The 24462-nt window shown below is 39.3% G+C and overlaps 1 protein-coding gene and 3 non-coding genes across 4 annotated transcripts in view; 2 read left to right on the top strand and 2 right to left on the bottom strand.

Moving 5' to 3' along the window:
- Positions 1-1379: 1379 nt before the first annotated feature.
- trnar-ccu (transfer RNA arginine (anticodon CCU)) lies at positions 1380-1452 on the top strand. The gene has a single exon. It is a non-coding gene; the product is annotated as a tRNA-Arg (tRNA).
- Positions 1453-4851: 3399 nt separating this feature from the next.
- On the bottom strand, positions 4852-4924 carry trnar-ccu (transfer RNA arginine (anticodon CCU)). Its single transcript has one exon. It is a non-coding gene; the product is annotated as a tRNA-Arg (tRNA).
- A 1033-nt stretch (positions 4925-5957) lies between these two features.
- trnar-ccu (transfer RNA arginine (anticodon CCU)) lies at positions 5958-6030 on the top strand. Its single transcript has one exon. It is a non-coding gene; the product is annotated as a tRNA-Arg (tRNA).
- A 2401-nt stretch (positions 6031-8431) lies between these two features.
- Positions 8432-24462, bottom strand: part of LOC139658394 (solute carrier family 26 member 6) — a 19122-nt gene continuing 3091 nt past the window's right edge. The window contains exons 5-16 of the mRNA XM_071536527.1: positions 22243-22325; positions 21114-21261; positions 19687-19800; positions 19375-19452; positions 18313-18408; positions 17964-18070; positions 16981-17050; positions 13618-13707; positions 12881-13045; positions 11231-11285; positions 9642-9766; positions 8432-8548 (exon numbers count right to left, since the gene is read on the bottom strand). Coding sequence (XP_071392628.1) covers positions 8519-8548; positions 9642-9766; positions 11231-11285; positions 12881-13045; positions 13618-13707; positions 16981-17050; positions 17964-18070; positions 18313-18408; positions 19375-19452; positions 19687-19800; positions 21114-21261; positions 22243-22325 — 1161 coding nt within the window. The 3' untranslated portion in view covers positions 8432-8518. The remainder of the gene's footprint in view (positions 8549-9641; positions 9767-11230; positions 11286-12880; positions 13046-13617; positions 13708-16980; positions 17051-17963; positions 18071-18312; positions 18409-19374; positions 19453-19686; positions 19801-21113; positions 21262-22242; positions 22326-24462) is intronic.

Below are 24462 nucleotides of genomic sequence, written 5' to 3'. Positions count from 1 at the left end.
TATTCTTTTCTGCGCCCAACAGATCAGGGAAAATATGGAGGATCCAAAGATGGTCTGTAGACGTCCAGGTGAAATCCTCTGATCCGGGGAAGAGAATAAACGCCCCTGCAAGTGTAATTCCCCTCTCTCCTTCACCTAATTGTCCTCTGTCAATGAGTGTGGGACTGTCCCGTTCCCCCTCTGCTGCTCTGCTCTGAGACCTTGAAGAGAAGTTTAGATACAGTGTTGGACATTGTTGTGAAGATAGAGGGTAAAGTTCAAAAACCAAACGTGAGCTATAAAGTCACCTTGCAGCTACAGACAGGTCGATAGACTTTGTTCCATAGACTTTTATTCCTTTTTGATGTAAAGAACGCTGATCACTTTTTGTTTATGAAGTATTTTACTGTATTCCATATGGAGTTTAGACTTATATACAGCAAAAATTTAGTTTAGACTTATATACAGCATGCTATACATACATGTAGACATACATACAGACAATTAGAGCGATGGGTGCACAGATGTATATGCAGAATTATATACAGCATGCATAAAAATGAGTCCAAGATAAGTCTTATCTGTGTGTGATTAGATTAGTCAGTCATTTCAGCCCAGTCAGTGTGTTTATGCTTAAACCACAGTAGAGTGAATGGAGGACTAAATAACCACAAGACTGACCAGATACTGGCTAACGAAGCAGTTCAAATAGTGAGATTTCTTAAGGGCAGAGTCATCTATTTAGCCTTTCTTTGCCTTTTCTATCTCACATGATCTTTCTCAGGAGATACTAAAGGAATAAACTGTGTGATGCACCTGTTGTCCAGGTGCTGTGGCTTTGACTCTTTACTCTTTACTATTGGTTGTAATGTTGGTGATCTAGGAATTTTAAGTTTATGCCACTTTAGCACTCGTTAGTCAATCTGGATAATACACAGTAAAGTAAATTAACAGTAAATTATTTGGAGTTGACAACTGTTGATTGGAAAGTTATTTGTCCATACAGCTGATTTGACTCTGGGGCAGCTGTTCAAAACTATCAAAAGTGTTAGATAAAATCTGATGTGTGTGAATGTGAATCAGTATATTATTACACTGAAATCGGCAAGGCCCAGCTCTTCCAAATATTAAGACATAATGGTCAATAACCTAATTTTGCCACAAAACAAATACTATTCAGCAAGTAAGCAGTGAAGTAAAGAGATTAAGAAAAACGTTATGCCCTCAAAAATGTCACAGTTTATGTTATTGACCATAAGTTTCTATTAGTTTTTGTGTTAAATAAAAGCCACAATCTGTGATCTCCATACAGTAGTTGTGGGGTGATTATATAGCACTGAAACTAAGGGCTTATTTTTTTTAAATGCACTATTTCCGCCATGATGAAGCTTTTCCCAGTAGCCCCAGTGGCCTAATGGATAAGGCACTGGCCTCCTAAGCCAGGGATTGTGGGTTCAAGTCCCATCTGGGGTGACTGACAGCAGAGTGGAGTAGTGGAAGTGTCCTCGACCCAAATCCCAGAGGTCCATGCATCCAAACCGCCATCTGCTAACAGACTTTTATGGTTCAGGGCAAGAGGGTTTGATTCCCACTGGGGCCGCCCATCCTGAAAATGAAATGGTCAGTGAGGTGCTCTAGATAACAACATCCACCAAAAGGCATATTATGTTATATTCTCTTTATGTTTTTCAGTCTCTACATTCTCTCTCTCCGTATTCTATCTCTAATAATATTATTTCTCATTTTCTTCTCTGTCTCTCTTTGCATTTTTTCTCTCTAGTTCTCTGTCTCTCTGTCAATTCAATTCAACAACTGTTTATCGGTGAACATGTATTTATGCAAAACACTGAAAACCCTGTAAAGGCGTACCGCTCCTGTACAGTTCAGTGGAAATAGCTTTACATTCATTTTGTTAGTGGAAGAGATTTGATTTCCAACTGGGGCCATTCATCCTAACAATGAGCGAGGTCAGTATGGCTGTTTGGATAACAGCATCCACCAAATGGTAAGGCATTTTATAAGGTTCATTTCATTTTCTCATTCTCTGCATTCTCTCTCTGTATCTCTGTCGCTCTAATATGATTTATTTCTCATTTTCTTCTCTCTGTCTCTTTGCATCTATCACTCTAGTTCTCCTTTTCTTTCTCTGTCAATACAATTCATTGACTTGAGGTTGGCCAGAGGCTGTATTGCTCCAACTACATTTATATAAATATTGCATAACATACAAATTGAATGGTCACAATTTTTTTCCATTATATTGAAATGTATCACTAACCTCATATTAAGGAGACAGTAATGTGCAATAAACCAAGGAGTTATTATAGTAAATAAAGAGATTGTTTATTAGAAATTCCAGATTCGTTTACTTATATAGAAATGTAAATTAGACATAAATGAATGGATACTTTGCATCAGAAGGCATTTATAATCTTAAATACAGGCCTTAGTTGTTTGTTATTCTGAAACAATACTAAGAGGAGACATAAAGGATCAGTAGTCCCCAAAACATCAGCGATCCACCTCCGTGTTTCACAGTAGGAATGGTGTACCTTTCATCATAGGCCTTGTTGACTCCTCTCCAAATGTAACGTTTATGGTTGTGGCCAAAAAGTTCAATTTTGGTCTCATCACTCCACATGACTTTGTTCCAGAAGTTTTGAGGCTTGTCTCTGTGCTGTTTGGCGTATTGTAAGCGGGATGCTTTGTGGCATTTGCGTAGTAATGGCTTTCTTCTGGCGACTCGACCATGCAGCCCATTTTTCTTCAAGTGCCTCCTTATTGTGCATCTTGAAACAGCCACACCACCTTTTTTCAGAGAGTCCTGTATTTCAGCTGAAGTTATTTGTGGGTTTTTCTTTGCATCCCGAACAATTTTCCTGGCAGTTGTGGCTGAAATTTTTGTTGGTCTACCTGACCGTGGTTTGGTTTCAACAGAATCCCTCATTTTCCACTTCTTAATTAGAGTTTGAACACTGCTGATTGGCATTCTCAATTCCTTGGATATCTTTTTATATCCCTTTCCTGTTTTATACAGTTCAATTACCTTTTCCCGCAGATCCTTTGACAATTCTTTTGCTTTCCCCATGACTCAGAATTCAGAAACGTCAGTGCAGCACTGGATGAAAGATGCAAGGGTCTGTCAGGAGCCCAGAAACTCACTGACCTTTTATAGACACACACACTGATTACAAGCAAACAGATCACAGGTGAGGATGGTTACCTTTAGTAGCCATTCAAACCCGTTTGTGTCAACTTGTGTGCATGTTATCAGGCCAAAATCTCCAGGGTATGTAAACTTTTGATCAGGGTCATTTGGGTAGTTTCTGTTGTCATTATGATTTAAAAAGAGTAAACACAGTTGTTTGACAATAAATGGCTTCACCCAACCACTAACCATGAGTGAAAAAAAAGTTTTTGTGTTATCATTCATATTCTCTATTGATGTTGCAGCTACAGACCAGCAACACCTTGTACTTTTTTACACCACATTAAAACAGTGTGTACAGCTCTTCATGCCAGCTTGAATCAACTACTTTCTTTAAAATATACAAAGCAAGCAACCACAAAAAAATCATAAATATTTCCTAACGATGCAGTGCAGTGTATACTGTAGATGTACTGTCTATACTGTAGATATATATGTTGTCTTGGAGGAAATTATTTTGGGATGTTTTTATGTATTTTCAAAAATGTATTTTTGTTTTGGAAGAAATTCAGTTTGATTGTTTTGTCAAGACATTGTGTTTGTTAAGGAAATTGGTAATTCTATTTAAATCACTTATTTACCCAGATTATTGCTCAATCACATGCTTTGGTAATTCTATATATATACGTATATATATCAGATATATATATAGGGTAAGTTTGTCTCCACTCTTATGAATCGGGGATACAGCTGTTGTATGGTGATATTGATATCGGAGCACAGGGACAGACAGGACTCGATCTGAGAAGTTTAATGATGCATCATTGGAGAAGAACAACATGAACACAGTCAGTGATGTCAGTCTCTCCGTACAGAGAGAGACCTGTGATCTGTATAGTGGTCAGTTACGTACATGACAGATAAATGTCTCCATACGCCTGATAGCTGACGTAACAACTGACGCTTGGAGCTGAACGGCCTTGTGGCAGGAACATCAGGCACATCCTGAAACTGGGTCAACTTTGAGCTTCCTCAGCTAACAAGAACACAGTGTATACAATTCAAGGGTTAGGGTTACTAACCCTAAACTAACTCACTGTAGATGTGAGGAAAACAGACTCTTTTTGCATTCTGTCACTTCACTACATCACCCTGTTGTTCTCAGTGCTTTCAGTGCGTTGCTGTATCTCTCTGCTTCTCTTCCTCACTTGTCACTACTGAAGTCCCTGGCCTAATGGATAAGGCACTGGCCTCCTAAACCAGGGATTGTGGGTTTGAGTCCCATCTGGGTTGACTGATAGCAAAGTGCTGTCAACTGCTGGACTGAAAACCAACAGGTTGATGGATCCAAACCATCCTCTGCTAACAGTGTTTTATGTTTCAGGGCAAGAAACTGAAGCTGTTAGTGGAAGAGGTTTGATTCCCACTGGGGCCACTGAAAATGAACTAGGTCAGTGAGGTGCTGCTCTGGATAACAGCATCCACCAAATGGTGTGTTATGGTATTATTTTATGTTCTATGTTTTCTCCATTCTCTATCTGTATCTCTGTTGCTGTAACATGATTTATTTCTCATTTTCTTCTCTCTCTCTTTGCATCTGCCAGTCTATTTCTCTCTATGAGCCGTACAAGATCGTAAAAGCCTGTTAGCAGAGGGTGGTTTGGATGCATGGACCTCTTGGTTTGGGGTCAAGCACACTTCCACTGTTCTACTCTGCTGTCAGTCACCCCAGATGGGACTCGAACCCACAATCCCTGGCTTAGGAGGCCAGTGCCTTATCCATTAGGCCACTGGGGCTTCAGGAAAGAAATGAGAGGAACAGAAACATCAAGACAGTGACACACCGAAAGCAAGAAGAATGCCCACAGGCTGAGGATGTCCAACTGACTGTCAGTCAAAGTAACACTGCTTTCCGACCTTCAACTTGAGTAACTGAAGTTAAAATTATGATAGAAAGAAATTATTCATATTTGTAACATTTGGAATAAAGAAACCAAAATGCAAAGTGGGACGTTATCAGGCACTGAAACTGTTAGTGGAAGAGGTTTGATTCCCACTGGGGCCACACATGCTAAAAATTAACTAGGCCAGGAGCTTTTATACAAAACAAACAAAAATATTCATAAATGTTTCCTAATGAGGCAGTGCAGAGTATTCTTTAGATGTTGAACATGTTTCATGTTTTGGAAGAAATTTGGGGGGATTTTTGGAGTTTGGGTTTTGGAGGAATGCTTTGTCAAGAGGAATGCATTATCTCCGTTAAGGAAATTGAAGGAAATTTTGTTGTTTAAATATCTTCCCCAGATTATTGCTCAATCATATGCCTCTGCAATTCTCTCTACATATGGGTTCAATTTGTCTCTATTCTTATGAATTGGGGATATAAGCCACAGACAATAGATGTCAGGAAAACAGCCTGCGTTCAGGACTGCCAGCATGTTGGTCATAAGCTTCTAATTTTTCCCACAACGCGCCATGCAGAGTGAGCGCCGTGGGCAGAAAGTGGTAATTTCAGGTCACTCACTAACTCAGTCACTCACTCAGTCCCCCTGGGTTATTTCAGGTCACTCACTCAGGGACGGTTTGCATGGAGCCTGTGCGTTGGTGAGTTAATAAAGTTAGCCTACTGATTTACATCATTTTTAAGTATGGAATACCATGGTTATCAATATTAAAAAGGTGTTTCATTTCTAAAGTTAAACACTCGAGCTGCGGACAATTTTACTGACTCTACATTCACAATATGCACAATTCCGTTCTGTTATTTAAACCAGTGCACCATGGGCCTCAACGTGTATGTGCTTGTTTATTCTGTCTCCTCACCCCTGTAGCCCCAGTGGCCTAATGGATAAGGCACTGGCCTCCTAAGCCAGGGATTGTGGGTTCAAGTCCCATCTGGGGTGACTGACAGCAGAGTGGAGTGGTGGAAGAGTTCTGGGCCCAAAACCCAGAGGTCCATGGTTCCAACTCATCTCTGCTAACAGCGTTTTGATTGACCTGGAGGACCCTTGCAGTTGGGAGCCCGGGACTCTTCTTTCATTCGCCCCCCCCCCCCTCTCTGGTGAAATGGGTGCATGTGTGTATGTGTTTCAGAGGTAGATGTGAGGCAACAAATCCCTAATTACACTGTGTGTGCTATTATGACTGAACCATTACATCATTAAGGTGTGATTTTAAGACATTTGATACTGCACCTGTGTTGACTAAGGCACTAGTAATTACTTTGGTTCTATTAGGCAAAGGAATACTTCAAAAACACTATCAAAAACACATGCACATTCCAGCCAGTTAAGGCATCAAGCCGAAAAAAAAAGGACATTAAGAAGTTAAGATAAAAAGGTTTTAATTTGACTTGGTGCAAAAGAAAGAAAAGAGAAGACAACGGAAAATGTTTCACTTTGAGGAGCTGAAACCTTTAACACTTTTCCACTTTTGATGTGTTTTCACACCAACATGGAAACTGAGAATGTGATAGTGTTATTATTAACAGCAATCACATTTGTACTGTAAAGAGCATGCCTTCTTTTTAGTGATTACTGAGATATCAACACAATAGTAATTTCCTGAAAAACATTTATTTTTTTTTAATCAAAGTTTAGATCTGATCCAATTTACTGTCAATTTCGTTCCATTTTTATATGTACAATTGCAGCATTACCGTATTTGGCAGCTACTTTCATGATGGAAAAATTAAAAACCAACATGTTTTGGCCATCTGGCTGTCATCAGCACAGGTTTCCATGTTTTTAAATACATTTTTTTTTTTTTTTAAAAGAAGAAGTGTCACTCCACTCCCATTTTAGTATTTTCTCCACACTGATACAGGAGGTGGCTGAGAGAACGAGAAAGGAGGAGACACAGGAGAGAGAGAGATAGTGAAATGTGTGGTTTCAGTGAGAGGATCTGAACTCCTCCACCATCTCTGGACATGGTTTTCATGTGTGGTTCCTCACAGCAGCACTTTTTCTGCATGTTTTTTTTTTTTTACCAGCGAAAAGCCTGTTTGGCATTCCCAGCCAGTGAAAGCAAATTTCCATGCTTATTTAACCAGCTGGGCAGGGGAACCATTATGAACTTTGACCTTTACCCCCTGGTTCACCTCTTTAATACAACACACACCCCTGCTATCTAACAGGTTGTTATTTATGAGGCCATTCAGAGGGAGGAGTACAATTATGGCTCTCTAATATTTATTTAATGAGTCAGCTCTATTAAGAAGTTATCAATGCTGTCTCGGTCTGCTGTGATATGGAGTTTCAACAACAGAGTTCAAACAGCATCGCCATTGATTTGTTGTATTACTTTTTTGTTAAACCTATATTGTGTAAAATCTGTGGTATGATGTGAGGTAAAATCTGTTCTCAGAAACTCAAAACAAGCCACACTGGTCCAATAGTTTTTTATGTTTTACAACATTTTATATAAACTACAATATACAGGACAAAGCCTCTGTATTTGTCTATCATAAAATACACCACAAAATGGATTATTGCTACACTGTGGTTGCATAGTTCACATTATTGCAAAGTCATGAATGTAATGCTTGTGCGTTCTTGTGCATATTCTCTACAAGCCCTTGCCAAAACCCTCTGTGGGACCAAGGTAGCAAAATGGCTGGATAAATTGAGAATTGTAAAATAGCAAAAAATTTTCTCTATCATTTATATTCATGAAAACAAATTCTTCAAAAAGGTTCAAACATAATGATTCACAGACTTAAGTTTTGTCAGTCATCTATTGCCTGAATGGCTGTGCCGCTGTTCTTTCTGCCAGAGAGAGAAACTGTAAAAAAAAACAACAATAAAAAACAGGAGGGGCAGTCGCACATTTTTCCGCCGTCACCCCAAACCAACACTGCCATTGTCACCGAATCCAAAACACACACACACACACACACACACACACAGGCCGCTCTGGTCCTTTCAGTGCAGCGCAATGAAAACAAAGTCGCCTCCCAGCTCTGCAGCTACAGGAGTGTTTGGGTTTTGCTTTGCTGCGTTACTGTGCGACTGGGAGGCGTTGGCATGTTGGAGGCTTATCAACACATTCCTTATTGCTATTTCACTTTACGCATATAGGTTTTGCGTTACAATGTGTCTATTCTTCTCTACCGCACAACACTGTGCAGTAAAGAAAAGGCTGTAGCGGCTGCTGTATTATAGATGCATGATTGGGTATGATTGGTGTGTGTGTGTGTGGCTTACATTCATGTATGAAATGTGTGTTTAGGACTTTCTCTCTCAGGAAAATGAAGCTCTGGTTGTCCTGTTAGCCACCAAAAGGCCCGGACAAGCACCTGAGCGGGTTTCTCTCTGTCCCGTTGTTGCTGAACGATGACTTTCCCTTCCTGGACTGCACTTCACTTTCAAAAGCAGCAGCCAAGTTGTTGCGTCAACATTCACTCGCATCTGGGTTGAGTTCCTGGAAGCAGATGACAACAGGTGTAAAGGAATTCATCACAGCTGACCTAAAGTGACTTTGAAGTAGTGATTCTCAACCTTTTTCATATCAAGGACCCCAAATTTAGTCCACATTTGGGCCACAGACCCCTATTTGATGAGATTTTGTCTCTCAGACCCAAATCTGAGAATATTTTTATTGTCAGATATGATTTTGTCCAGAACTCAATGACTGTCTGTATTGCAGGTAGAGAGATAACAGAGAAACTATGATGAAAACAGTCATTCTTCTACATTCTCTGATTGTGTTAACTTCTTGTAAATGAAATAATGCTGAAGTTTAACCATTCATCAGTTTGCTGGGGCCCCCCTGGAATGCCCTCTGGTGGTCCCCGGACCCCACATTGAGAACCACTGCTTTAAAGTATCCTTAAATGTTAAGGTACAGTACATATTTACAGTTGCAGTTATGTAAAAAAATTGTCAAAATGAAGTGTCTTGATGGAGACACAGCTTAGAAACCTTTCACACCAGCTCAGCAAAATGCATATGTGACCATCCACCCTTAGTTTAATATGTTAGTTTTACTATTTTAAAAGTATTCATGGAACTGTTGCACCGGTTAGTCCTTTAGTTTGATTGGCAGCAGGTGTGTAGGTTCCAATTAGTAGAGACATCATAAGAAAAGGCAAGGAATCTGCACACTATTTAAAATCAAAAAGACTAAGAAGGAGGCCGTTTTTCATGTTCTGCTCACCGAAACGTGCAAAAAGTGCAAATACTAGCAGACAAACGTTTCGATACTACATCTTCATCAGAGTCTTATAAAGATGCCTTTAAAAGACTTTTTCGGCCTCCTTCTTTGATTAAATAGTATGCAGATTCCTTGCCTTTTCATATGAAGTTTTATTATTTTACAATATTTCTTATGATTTTAGGGTCTTATTGATGATTTTTAAGCCCATGTTGCTCGTTTACAGACCACCTGATGGAAAGGAAATCCCAATCGCAAAATATAAAAAACGAAAGTGTTAAAAAATCCTAATAATAATGAAAAATACTGTGCATTTTATTTGAGTATAACTGCTAGTGAAGTAGGAAGCGTGTCCATATACCTGCAGAGGGACGGGCAGAGAGCTGAGGCAGCGCTGGACAGCATGGTGGACGGAGGGGAAGAGACGGGACCGGGGCAGACCGTCCGGTATAAAACCCTGAGTCTGGAGCTGGGACAAAACTCGCTCTGTTGGGAAATACAGTATGATGCATATAGTAGTTCGGGTCCACTGGCTTTCATTTCATTGAAGTTTCAGACACTCTTATGCAGATGTGCAGTGACTGAGTCGGGTTCTGGGTTCTTCTGACAGGACACTTGGCTGTTGTGGGGATTGAACCGGTGACTTTTCAGTTGAACAGCCTCTAAATGTCAGTCTATCTAACCACAGGCTGCAGCAATTTTGGTTCCTGAACCAATAAACGAAGAAGCACTTATTTAAGCACTGCAGAGACAGGACCTAGGCAGTTTGTCTGGTACAATATGACTCTTTCTGTTGGGAAATAAAGTATGGAAATAGACATCCACAATATAATTTGATTCTTGACACATTAAGGGCAAGGCACCACGGATGAAAATGGCAATTTTGGCTGGATTGGTCAATTTTGACCTATTATAAGATTTTGCTTCTACAACTACTGCCGTCTCATAAAATATACAAAACAATTATCAAAACAAACAATAGTTGTAGTTATACAGAAAACAAAAAAAACAACATGTAAACAACCATTTTCTCAAAATGACATATTACCAAAACACTTGCAAAACACTTTTTTCATCTTTTATGGCCAATGAATTTGACTTGCTGCTTCATAACAAAAATAATTTACGGAGGATGTTTTTTTTTTTGTATTTTTGGCATTTTTCAGGAAAAATCTGAAATCTTTGGTGTATACATGGTATTTTGAAAATAATTAGTTTACAAATCCCTCAATAATTCCCAACTTTGAAGTTATTCATCAGGATGAAACAAGAAAATGCGCTCAGACTTTATTTACTGAGAAGAAGAGCCGCTCTGACTGATATGCAAATTCCATTATCAGTTAGCGTGAACTAATCTGAATATGTTAGTAAGAAAACAAATAAAAGTCGGAATACAAAAGGTGTTTGTTATTGAGTCCATGTACACAACATAACACATTTCATACTGATAGGATGAAAGGATTTTTGTTTTCCCCTCTTCTGCTGTGATGCCTGAGTGCAACAAAACAAACTGAGGAGGCTGTTCTGTCATGTGAAACATTACATGATTAAAATCCTCCCAGGTTACTTTGATTCATGAAAGTCAGACGTAAACAACATTTCTGTTGCTGAGATTGGACTGCAGAACAAATATTTTTAACAAGTAATGATTACTCAGACTTTGTTACAGATAGAACAGAAGCCCCAGTCTTAGTTTATATTTCACAAATTGTAGCTTTTGGTGCGTATTTCATTTGTTTCTTGCTGCTATGAAGTTACTGCAGCTACATGAAGTTCAGGGGGAAAGAAGCGTCATGCAGAGTTACAGCATGGGAGGACTGGTGGGAAACTGAGCTGTGAGAGCTATAACACACACACACACACACACACACACACACTCATACAGCCCACCAGAGAAGCTAGAGAGTGTGTGTTATATTATAGGAGGAGATATATGAGTATGAAACTAACCTGGGCACGCTGCCAGAAACACACTGACGTCCTGGACTTCTAAATCCTCCACAACCTAATGGAATAAAACACACATGTACACACACACACACACACACGCACACACACACACACACACACACACAATCACCAGTTTTCATCATGAATATCATTTGTTCTCTGTTCTCATACAACCCAAAAGCATATGTTGTCTCTCTCAAGCTGTTCAAAGAGGATTATTCTTCTCTTCCTTCATTAGGATCAAAGGAGAAGAAGAGATAACAAATCAGGTCACATCAGCACAGTTGATAACTCCCCTCCTACCCACATCCATTAAAGAAAAAGCTGTGAGAAGTATGTGTGTGTATGAGTGTGTGTGTGTGTGTGTGTGTGTGTGTGTGTGTGTGTGTGTGTGTGTGTGTGTGGACTGTCATATTTTCATTATCTAACATGCAATTACAGCCTTACATAATAATTTGTCTTATACATGTCTGGCTGGCAGAAGCGGGTCAGAGCGAGCACAGGCAATCACTGCTGCAGTTTTAATGAATAGAAAGTTCAGAATGGGCCGGCTTAGATTTGGCAAGGGAAGGCTGATATTCATTCAGACCAACCTACGCTGCAATTCAGACTTCCAAGGACCAAATTAAATTACATAATTACTTCAGCCGAGGCTAAAAATAGCTTGATTATTGTACAACCCACTCCCTCTTAAAAACCCTGTGCAAAAACTGCCTGTTTTTACTGATTATTTAATCAGGACAGTATTACTAGTAGTATTATTACTTAAATTACTGAATATTATGTGTTTTTTGCCTGGTGGTTCTCATTATCAAACCAATCTACTGGTTTCAGACCCAGTGGGAGGTAAAGCTATCATAGCTTCCATGGATCTAATGAGTTGGACCAGCCTGCTCTGCATCTGTACTGTATTAGTATTGCAGGATTAAAAAAAAACAAAAAAAAACGCCTCTCAGAGGAGCAGCAGTGAAGCAAACATGTCAAAAGCAGCATCCAGCGAGCAGCAACCATGATATAAGTCAAGGGAGATTATTTATGAAGCTGCTAAAGAATATGTATTTTGTGTAGATCTTTAAATCTTCACCAGATATATGTGCTGAAGCCCTCTCATGATATGGTCTGATTAAAGTAATAATCTGCAACATGTTCATATATATAAATGTCTGTTTTGCTACTTTGTATTGCTGATTAGTGATTAAACCTGTATGCATAGCATGAAAGCTTTTCCATTTGCTGTTCTAAACACTCGGTGTCTGGTAGGTCTTTCCTGGGAAAAAATCCTCTGCCGAAAAGGAAGTGATGCATGCAGCAACAGCAGTTTGTTTGGAATAAACAGAAGAAGAAGAACTGGTTAGTTAGCATGAGCAGCGATAGCCGCCATGGCTGAACAGACAAAGAAAAGAGAAACTCAAACTGTATCAACAGAAAATCCTAGCTCCGCCCACACTGTTTGATTGACAGGTGATCTCTGGGAAGTGCAGTGCAGAAACACCACAGCAATGAGGCTGAGCAGCAAAGATGTCGCCAAAATCAAAACAAATCAAAACAAAAACGAGGATCTCATGGATTACCACTCCAGGCATTTATTGTATGGTGTTTACTTTAAAAATTTTTTACACATATTTGGACAATTAAATTGTATTTCCTCACCTTGCAAAGTGCTGTCATGGACACAGAGTCCATGAAGTTGACAGAGCTGAGATCCAGAACCAGATAGTGTGTGTGTGTTGGTGTCTGGGCTGGGGAGGAGGAGGAGGAGGAAGACGAAGAGGTCTGGACCACAGCTGGGTTTCCCCTCCGATCACGACTCACTGTCTGGATGGAGAGACGAGAAAAGTGAGACGTGGAATTTTTTTTTTTTCAGAGCACTTTTCAATCTCTGTGTAACGTGGGAAATGTGTATGTAGTGGGAAATTAATTTCTTCTAACATCCTTCTGAGATACGCATATGTATGGATTTCACCAGAGGGATTGAAGCGCAAAGGCAGCCAGGAGCTAAGCAGCAAGGCACACACACACACACACACACACACACACACACACACACCTGCTGTATTGTTTAGTGCAGGTGCTGGCACTGAAGCAAGTAAAATAGAGTGCAGGTATTGACAGTCCCCATGTGGGAGGAACACACTCTGCATGTGGAGAAAATGAGCCGTGGGATTGATGCTCATCTGGATTCATTTACACTGCCAATTACAATTATACTCCCTTTCTCTCTCTCTCTCTCTCTCTCTCTCTCTCTCTCTCTCTCCCTCTTTCACTCTTTTCACAATCATCTCTTATGCTAATCGCGCGCTCCTCTCTCTTTTCTCTTCATCTTTTCAATCTCCTTCATTTCTCCCTATTCTGTGTGTGTGTGTGTGTGTGTGTGTGTGTGTGTGTACCTCTCTGATCTCTGTGAAGACCAGTTCAGAGTTGGCAAAGTAAATCGGACTGGAGCAGGAGATTATCGTCACGCCAGGAACCTGCTTCACCTGTTGAAAACACAGACATAAGTAGATTTAATACTATATGTACTGATTAATTTAAAATACAGAGATAAGTTCATTCTAAGACTGTAATATTGTAATACTGTAATAATGTCATTTCACATCGTTTTGTGAAATCAGGACTTAATATCTTCCTGATATCAGTTTCCAAAGCTGCATTCATAAACAGTTTTACAATATTCTAATATCATATCGTGCATGTGTTTTGAATATGGTAGAAAATGTTCTTTTTTTTTATGCTGTTTTGGGGAATATTTCTAATTTTGCAATGTAGGTTAGTGGTGACAGACAGGAGGAAATTGAGAGAGAGACAGAGGAGGGATGATGTGATATGAGTTATGAAGCCACATTCGTTCTAATTTCATTGGATGTACAAGTGTGCCTTAGTCTGCTCATCCAAACAGCATTCTACAATTTCTTTTGCTATAAATAGTATAGTTCATATACTTATATGATAGATTGTACAACATTTACTGGATTTAGTATTGTTGATGTGTTTCATAAACTTTGTTTCTCTAAATATTCTTTCTCCTTTTTTCTGGAATTGTAACTGACATCATCCAACAAATGTGGAAAGATTCCATGACCTAATATAACATAACATTGGAAATGTCTTGCAAAATCTCAAAAATATATAAGTATGGAAACCAGACAGCGTTGACTTGGAAGTCACAGACGCTTTCTGCAGCACATCGGTGATGTGTGACAGTGTTAAAGTTGGGGGGTTTGGGGGTTTGGGGGTTTGAACATATGACAGATTGTGGAGGATAATGGGAGAAATCAGAGCGGAGACAATGAAGGAGGTTTATAGGGAGTTCAGTAACGAGTGCAGATGGCAGACAGGCTTGGTTGAAACTAGAGTTTGGTACTTTGGATGAAAGACAGAAAAAAGTTTGGCATAGTCAGTAAAAAATTATGAATGAAGGGTTTTGTTCCAAAACGCTACAAATAAAATTTTGCTTGCTTGTTGTCTTACAGTAGGTGGCAGATGGGGTTTGCAAAATGCAATGACAATACAAAGATTACAAAAAATGTTCATCAAGTAAAGAGAAAAATCACTGGAAATTAATTGAAAGTAAATTTTGTATATTTTTTCAGGGACTGACTATCCTGATACTAGCTGAACTTTCCTGATGAGGTAAATGAGAAACATTTCATTTCAATTCCAAGCAGTTAAAGCAAACAATAAGAATTATTTTCAACTCCTGTTTCACCCTCCGTTTCAATGACGGAAATTGCACAGACGCAGCTAAGTCTCACTTTTTATTCTTATGGAAAAATCAGGTTTTGCTCTCTTTTCAGCTGTTGGAAGTTACAAAGAGCTGTCTGGCAACTAGCTGCATGAGAGACACTAGACTTTTGTCTTACAGTAAACAAACCTGGTTCTACAGTATTGAATAAAGCATTAAATAAAGAACTGCCTTTATTTAACTGCCAGGGGGATTTCTTCATTGGCCTCCACTGTAACAGACTGAGGAGAGGGAATCAAGTGGAGGGAACAGAGAGAGAAGTTGACAGGAATTCACTGAAGCTCCGAGCCAAGACAGATTGCCTTTGATGGCAATTTGGTGTTTTGATGTGCGACAGATGGTGATTTTCAGCTAACGATTTATTTTTGTTTTGTTTTGGCTATATGACAGTTTTACTGTTCAGAGCGGTGCATCAGCTTTCTGACAGACCGACCTTCATTGGAGAATTTGTTAGCTACCATATGACTGATTCAGGCGAGAGTTTATTCCCAGCAGACATTTTGACGGTGAAGAGATGTTGATACGACGGCCTGCAGCAGAGTTAAAAAGGCGTGTAAATATAGCGCCGAAATTAAAGTTAGAACGACGTCTGTAGTCGTCCAGAACTGCTACCTGCATCGCTTTGTGAAGCTGGGACTTAAATATCTTTCTGATATCAGTTCAAAACAGCTTCCAAAGTTGTTTTAATATGAGCTTTTACCATGTCTTTATATCACATGTGAAAATGTTGTGCTCATTTGGGTCGCTTGCTGGGTCGATTTGGATTTGTGACAAAGCTGTGGTCCCGTTGAGTTTCATGTGTAGATAAAAACAGATTGTGGAGATTTCTGAGGAACTAATTGTCACTTCTTCTGCCATATTGTTTATGCCAGTCAATATCCTGCATTCATCAGAAGTAAAGCTCTGCCAATGAATGCATCAACATAAGAGTCAATCCTGGCTTAGTTTGTTTGGTGGCAAAGTGGTAGTGAATTATGGTTCACTGCCCAGTTTTGAACCATTAAATTGTTTAATTCTGACAATGACACATACAAACACAAATAGGGTTAAATATTCATGTTGCTGCCAAATCAAAAAAGAAAGATAACTGGGCTGATTAACTCACTAATTTGCATGTTTACTAGTATTAATTTGCATTAGTGAGTGCTGTGTTTGGCCACTACTGCAACATTCCCCATTGCCTTGCTCCATACTCACGCTTCAACCCTGTTCCTTACGTGACACTGAGGCATGATGGAGCAAAATGCAAAAATACTTTGAGCAATTTCATTTCATTTGAACTTACATCTGTATGTGTGTCAGACTGAGGTTCTGTGGTGAGTCGGTGTCTGACTGTGCGACAGGAGAGCAGCTCAGCTGAGAGTTGGCTGTGTTTGGTATGTAAATATGTGACAGATGCAAGATGAGAGGAGGATAGAGGAAGAGAATACAAGTTCATAGTTAAGTGCTGCGTAAAAATAGAACCGACAGATTGGGGTTTCAGCTGAGGACATATTTTTGTTTTTGTTTTGTGTTTTGTGTTGTTATGTGATCGGAGAATTTAGTATGTTAGCTGTCATATATGACGGACTGATTCAGTGTTAAATGTTTTGGATTTGTGACAAAGCTGTGTTCGCCCCAACACATAATGCACTTACAAGGGTGTAACAATGCAATTACAAGGTGAACAAATACTAGTGCATTTTGTGTTATGTAATGTGCAATGTACTATTCTCAACCTACAGGACCATGTAATCTTTAAAATAAAAAAAAAAAACACATTACATTAATGCACAGAACAGGGATGCAGAGGACAGGAAGGTAGAGAAAGAGGATGATACTAAGCCCATTAGGATTGTTGGATTGGATTTTTTGTGTTTTACATAATTTGTTTTCCTTAAGTCTTGATTTACAGTGTTCTTATTGTATTCATTACTTTATTTAACTAACTTGCCTCAACTTGAACTGAGCCAAACTTAATCAAACAGCCTGAGGTTTAGAAATCATCTGTGAGGCAGACTGAGTTTACCTCAGTGTAGAGTCCCAAGTCTCTGTAACAGTCTGTGCCAGGAATACGACCCAAAGCAACACCGGAGGAACTAGAAGAAAAGGACAAGTTGAAAGAGGAGAGAGACATGAGAAAATGTGGGAATATAAATGAGAGTGCACTTCTGCCTGAGAGAGTCGGGAGAGGGAGGAGGGAAGGGAAGACAACAGCTATATGATATTCAGAATTCATGAAAAATCACTCAAATGAGTAAGTGAATAAATGAACAAGACAACATAAATCCAAAACAATATTGCTGTAGCACATACAGTATAATGTACATAACACTACTCCCACTCATAGATCCCATACTGACTCCTATACTATGTTGTATTAAAGTTATATTACATAAAAACACCCTTGCTGTCTTGTTGCCCTGGTAACCTGTTTAAAATGACTTGTAAGTGCGTGATAACACCATTAAAGGTGCGATGTGCAGCATCGTGCATCACTGTCAAATTAATTGTGATACCTTGGTATAATTACCATAAGCATATGAGACCATGGTCAAGATGACTGATAGCCTCTATTTCACACCAGTGGTTTTGTTAGTGTTTCTCAAAATTAAGACTACATTTCCCATAATCCCTGTTGCTTCCTGTTGCAAGGAGGATCTCTGCTTCTTTTGTCAAAGGTTTTCTCTTTGGCTTTACTGAAGAGGATCAACATGTTGGAAGTGATTTTTCCTCAGACCCTTCACTCATTACATCATTTGTAATGAGTGAAACTCATTCATATTGTGAGAAACTCTGAAAGTTTTAGCTGTGTTTGCTCTGGAAGAACAGCGCCCTCTACCTGTTTGGTGCCAGAAAGCAATCCAACAGATTTTCTATGAAATTCGACCTGGTGACACAAAATGTAAAATGCAGAGGCTGCCAGTCTTCACGGCGATGGTCTCATTTGTTTACGGTGATAACACTAATGTCTCAAATTTAATGTGGTGATGATTTATTGATTACTATTACTGTTGTGTCCTGTAGATGAGGATGAGCAGCGAGAAGACGGCAGCCACTGCCAGACCCAGGTCCAGGTTGAAGATCAGCGTGGAAACCAGCGACGCCACCCACACCAGCTGAAGAAGAAGAAGAGGGGGAGGAGGAGGGAGGTGCAGAGGGAGGGAGGGGGGGGGGGCTGCCATCAATGGTTTTATTGGGGGGATTGTGTAGAGCCTTGTTGATAACCAGGGAACTACGCTGTGAGCTTGGATAATGATCAACTACATTTTTGATAAGTGCGTGTATGTGTGGGTACGTTTGTGTAAGTGTGTGTGTGTGTGTGTGTGTGCGTGCTTGCGTGTGTGTGTGTGTGGCCTACCAGGTCCAGTCTATCAGACTTCCAGAGCACACACATATCTTTAAACTGAGCCAGAATTCCCTGCAGATTCACTACAATGATCACTGCCAGCACTGCCTGGAACACACAACAGCACCGGTTAAGACATAATATATTAATAATCATAACAGTGAGTCATACCCAGACGGTGCATGTGTTGAGATGGCTTAAAATGTCTTTACTGATATGTCCCATCGTTCATATTGGTTTATTATGGCAAGCAGTGCTGGTTTAAGAACAGCTGATCGCCAACATTGGCTACCCTGGTATCCAATAGTGATGTTGTGAAATTGGAAATTATACTTCTAGCCCATATGCACTAAACTGAGGAGAAAATTAAGAGTTCATTTACAAAATGCTAGTATCTCCAAAATATGGTGGATCCAGTATGTAGCTGTGTTATTATTTTGACAATTAAAGACTTAAATAACATAAGTACCATCATTTGTTTTTGAATTTTGTTCTTTCAATCATTTTGTAAGTGGTTTTCTAGGTGTCATTTTGGAATGAAACTCTTCAAATTTCTCTGGAAACCTTTCCTCTGATCTATTTGGCCTGTTTGTAATTATCAATAAAGAAACTCCAGAAAAAAAAAAGCCTGATTGCTAGTGTTGAATGAAACAATAAAACCTAAGAGGATGTGATTTTAGGTATGGTGATGATGGTCAGCAGCACCGAAGTACCCACAATGTTAATTAACGTCCTTAACGGTATTATAGATTTCAGACAATAGTTAGGTTAGCAATACATGTGAATCCCTTGCTCACTGGGTGGAATTTATTAATTTATGGGAATTATCAGCACTAGCAATTATCACACATCTTTGACTAATCAGATTGTTTGGCAAAAACTATTCTTTTTGTAATACACATTCCCTGGGCAGCTAGTGACAGAAGTTGACTGTTCATGGAGTCATGTTTTTGTGAGCCCGTTTGAAAATTAAAATGTAGAAAAGCCGTAAGCAATAAGGTGCTGTTGATTAGAGCTTTTACTAGACAACTTACAAGTTGAACACAAATGATAGATGTTAGAGACATACTTTACCTTTGGCAGCTGCTCAAACAGATGACCAATCTTCAACAAGATGGTTAGAATCATCAGAGCTGAAACCAGACCTGCCATCTAAGAAAAGAGATTAAAAAACAGTGGAGGAAAATGAGTTAGGAGAGAAATATGGCAAGAGATAATGTGAAAGTGAAGATAAGGTAAGGAAAAAGAGGATAAAATCAACTACAGAAAGAACTCCAGATGAATATTAAGCCAAAGAGAAGACATGAATGGGAAGAAACAGATCTAAATACAATCCATGAATAAAGGTGAAGGATGAGGTTTTATGTCTTTTGTTGTCATGACTACCTGGGACTTGACACCAATGCTATCCTGGACCATGCTGCGGGAGAAGGAGCAGCTGACGGCGAAGCACTGGAACAGCCCTCCTACAGCGTTACACAGACCCAGGGCCAGCAGGTCCTGAAGCAGGAGAGACCAGACCGACCAGGGAGACAGACAGAGGTGTGAAACGTTTCGGCAAATCAGAATTAGTATGAATGACCCACAGCAGCATTTTATAAAAGTATGCGTCCGGGCTTTGAGGATGACACTGAGCCCCTGTCTGCATCATGGATGCTGATCCAGGCTGCCTCTGAACCCTTCTGGTGAAATACATACACTTACATGGATGGAAATAAGAACTTTCCGATGGTAACAGTAGCAATATGTTTTTGTCTGTCTGGCTCCTAAAACAAAAGCTTACATTTTTCCAATTTGATTCCAGGGCTGAAAATGTTTAGCCACTTAGACCCTAGCCTGCCCTATAGCCAAAATTCAGGAAAAAATGCCTAAAATGACATACCCAAAATTAATCAGGAATAACTCCTCAACCATAAGGCCTATATGCATAGTTCTGGTCTCCTTTCATAGGTAAGAAGCTAAGGAATATGAATCAATTGTAAGTAAACCTATATCTATTACCATTCCAGAGTAAATGGAGATGCAATAAAGGAAAAGGAAAAATAAGATTTTCATCCTTGCCTAGTATATAATCTAAATTTCAAAGGCAATATCACCATTATAACCCAGATCCCATGGATAATGATGCAACTGAATGTGTTCGCCTACTCCTTGACTACAACTGTAACTGTAAATTTGATAAAAATACACTGAAATACAACATTTATGATACAATTTATAAAGATATACTCAGGTGGTCTCCATGTTTTGGCCATGTTTACTGTTTACATGTTGACTGTTTACTGGGAATTTTACTTCAAAACACTATTTATTTCCATGTAGCCATGTTACAAATAACATAAATCTCCCAAAAACATTGAAATAATAAAAAACAATGAATATTGATCAAGTTTGATCAATATTCATATACCCAGCAAACAAGCTCTTTTGGGGCCCATGTGGGGCCACTGTGGGCTGAAAATTGGGCCCCTTGTGGGGTGCCCACAGTGGGCCCATATCAGCCGTGAAATGGTGGTGGGCCCCTACGTTTGGGGCCCACACGTCTTTCACACATTCCTCAACCTAATTTTACATTTCACTTTGCTTCACTGGTCAGACTGACAGTGCATCCCCTGCAGCAGTTTTCAGTTATGTCAAACCAGTATCAGCAATAATTGGATCAAAAAACCTTAGGCGAGGAACAATCAGGCCCGCTGCTCCCGTGTGGCTTTGCCCAATCAATTTGTTTTCTGAAACGATGCTGATGCTGAGAGTTGTGGTTTTGCTTTGTAACCTTATATATATCCAGGGAAGGTTTTGCTGTGTGAATGTACCTGACTGGGGTCCACGCTGTAGCCGTGTTTGTGGGCGAACACTGCGCCCATGGTGGAGAGGAAACTGAACCCAACCAGAGCCACCGACAGAGCCGGGAGAAACAGCTGTCCGGCCTGGGAGAGAGAGGGAAGGACCGGGGGAGACAGGCTGGAGAGGGAGGAGGAGGAGGAGGAGGAGGAGGAGGAGGAAACAGGTGACAGGTTCACTGATTGATGCACAGCATTCAAAGAAAAGCAGTGCAATATACGATATTATTCTAATGCGTTATGACCAACAATTCAAGTTAAGTGGCACTCCATAAATTCCATTTTACTGGAGACCACATCACACACATCGCATTCTTTAAAATCTATCAAGGATAACACAATAAAGCTAACTAGCTTATTTATTATTTATTCATTTATGGTTTATTTGATAGGGACAGATACAATATACATAGACAAACTGAGAACAGCTATCCGATGCAAGTATCATAGTGTTTATAGTGGATTCTAATTTGCAACACCCGTCCCTAGAAGGGCTTTTATGAGAATAAGCGATTAAAACAGTAAGGTAAAAAGAAGGTAAACCGAGTACAGCAAGATACAACAGAGTACAAGGTAAAAAAAAAAAAAAAAAAGGAAAGAAAGGAGGAAGGAGGGAAAAAGAGGTAACCTGAGTACAACAAGATACCATAAAACACACATTTAGTAGTAACATAACAGCAGAAAACTAGACATGAGTACAAGTTTGTTGCTGAATTAGCCAGGATTTCCGGTCCTATGATGAGAAAAGAAGCATGAAGAATGAGGGGGAGAAGAGGGGAGGGGGACTTAAGAAGGAGGAGTGAGAGAAAGAGATGACGAGTAATGAAGCAAGACAGATAGAGTCCAAAGTAATAGAGGAAGGGGCATTATAACTTAAAGTAAATATCAGTTCAACAATACAGCAACAGGGAGCGATATTTCACTCTAATGTATTTGTTATCATGACAGCAGTAGGGATCTTTCAGCAGTAGGGATCTTTTAGTGGAACAAGAAGAACTTTAATCGGCAAGTACAATAAATCTTCAGGGATTTGAGGAAAAGATCAGTGTGAAAACGTGACGGAGACAGAAAGATAGACAGACAGAAACCCAGTTCTACTGACCCACTGGGTATGTGTCCCACCACCTGGACGCTGTGCTGTCCAGCCAGGTCCATCTGCACCGCCACGATGGTGCCCAGAACTATCTGAGGAGAAAACACAGGAAGAAAAACACTCTGAAAATGGACATGATATTGTCAGCACATCCGTATGTCCAGTTTGGGAAAAACAACATGTGGCAAAATCTATCTACCTACCTACAAACATCTATCTATCTATCTATCTACAAACATCTATCTATTATCTATTTATCTACAAACATCTATCTATCTATCTATCTATATATCTATCTATCTACAAACATCTATCTATCTATCTATCTATCTATCTATCTATCTATCTATCTACAAACATCTATCTACAAACATCTATCTATCTATCTATCTATCTATCTATCTATCTATCTATCTACAAACATCTATCTACAAACATCTATCTATCTATCTATCTATCTATCTATCTATCTATCTATCTATCTACCTACAAACATCTATCTATCTATCTATCTACAAACATCTATCTATTATCTATTTATCTACAAACATCTATCTATCTATCTATCTATCTATATATCTATCTATCTACAAACATCTATCTATCTATCTATCTATCTATCTATCTATCTATCTATCTATCTATCTACAAACATCTATCTATCTATCTGTCTATCTACAAACATCTATCTATCTATCTATCTATCTATCTATCTATCTATCTATCTATCTATCTATCTATCTGTCTATCGATCTATCTACAAACATCTATCTATCTATCTATCTATCAATCAATCAATCTATCTATATATCTATATATCTATATATCTATATATCTATCTATCTACCTATCAATCAATCAATCAATCAATCAATCAATCAATCAATCTATCTATCTATCTATCTATCTATCTATCTATCTATCTATCTATCTATCTATCAACATCTATCTATCTATCTATCTATCTATCTACAAATATACACACACACACACACACACACACACACACACACACACACACACACACACACACAAGGGCACAAAAGCTTGCATAGAACCATTCACCTGCAAGAAAATCCACACATTTGCACATATAGAGGACAAAATAACAGAAACACTATAAAAATCAAGCACCCAATAAGGAGTTTGGCCGTCTTTCACATTCATTACAGCCTCAGTCATCCTTGTAATGCTGTTGTACAAGACCTGAACTGTGTGTGTAGTGGGATACTGGACCATTATTCAAGAACACGACAATCAGACCTGATGAATCCACCACAGATCCGCCACCATGTTTAACAGTTGGCAACAGACAGTGTGTCATCCTTTGGCTTTCTCCCAGCGTAAACCCATCTGCATGCAGGGAAAAGGCTGAAGGATGACTCATCCGGCCATATTCGTTTTTTCCAATCTTTAGCGGTCCAGGTTTTGTGCTCCTTACACCAGGTTATGCATCTTTGGGTTTCTGAATGGAGACCGCTGAGGTGTCACAGAGGTGTTGATCCAATTTTTTGGTAATTTTTGAGACCATCGTTGTTTACCAACTATCCTGTTAAGTGTCCATCTGTTATTGCTAGTGAGATTTGACCGCTGTTCCTCTTTGCTGATGCAGTTTTGCCATGTTTGTCATATGCTTTCATGATTTCCCAGACTGTTCCCCTCTCCACATAAATTAGATTTTGCAGTTTTTGTGACCGACGCTCCTAGAATTTGGGTACCGACTATTTTGCCTCCTTGGATCTCTGTTAGCTACCTCATGTCTCTTTGAAAAGTCACATATAAAGCGTGGTGACTGTCTTTGAAAGCTGGCACGAACTGCTAATTAGCATTCCACTCACTATGACTCACCTGTATAGCTGCCATTGTAATTGTGATTTAGTTATTTCAAAGTCTTTTTTCATGTTGTGTTTCCGTTATTTTCTGTGTATACAGTACACATTGGTGGATGTTCGACCTATACTGATCAACAGGGGTTCATTGTTTACCCAAATTTCCACTTTCCACTATAGCAATCACTGTAAATAATTCCATTGTAAAAAAAAAAAAAAAAGGAAAGGAAATAGGCTATGAATGAGCAGGAGATGACTGATGATGAAAAGAATTTCCATTTTCCATTTTAGGCTTTCTTTCTTCTTTATGTTGTTATCCAGAGTGACTGACAATGAAACCCGGATCTAAAAGTAAGTCATAGGAAATCAAAACACCATCAGTACACAGGAAGTGATGGTT

This window comes from Centroberyx affinis, unplaced genomic scaffold, assembly GCF_046629955.1.
Source record: "Centroberyx affinis isolate AG114_WGS23_722 - 3 ecotype Tasmania unplaced genomic scaffold, CSIRO-AGI_Caff_v1 ptg002887l_1, whole genome shotgun sequence".
Taxonomy (NCBI): domain Eukaryota; kingdom Metazoa; phylum Chordata; class Actinopteri; order Beryciformes; family Berycidae; genus Centroberyx; species Centroberyx affinis.
Note: the sequence above shows the minus strand (reverse complement) of the source record. Positions and strands in the feature narration are given on the sequence as shown.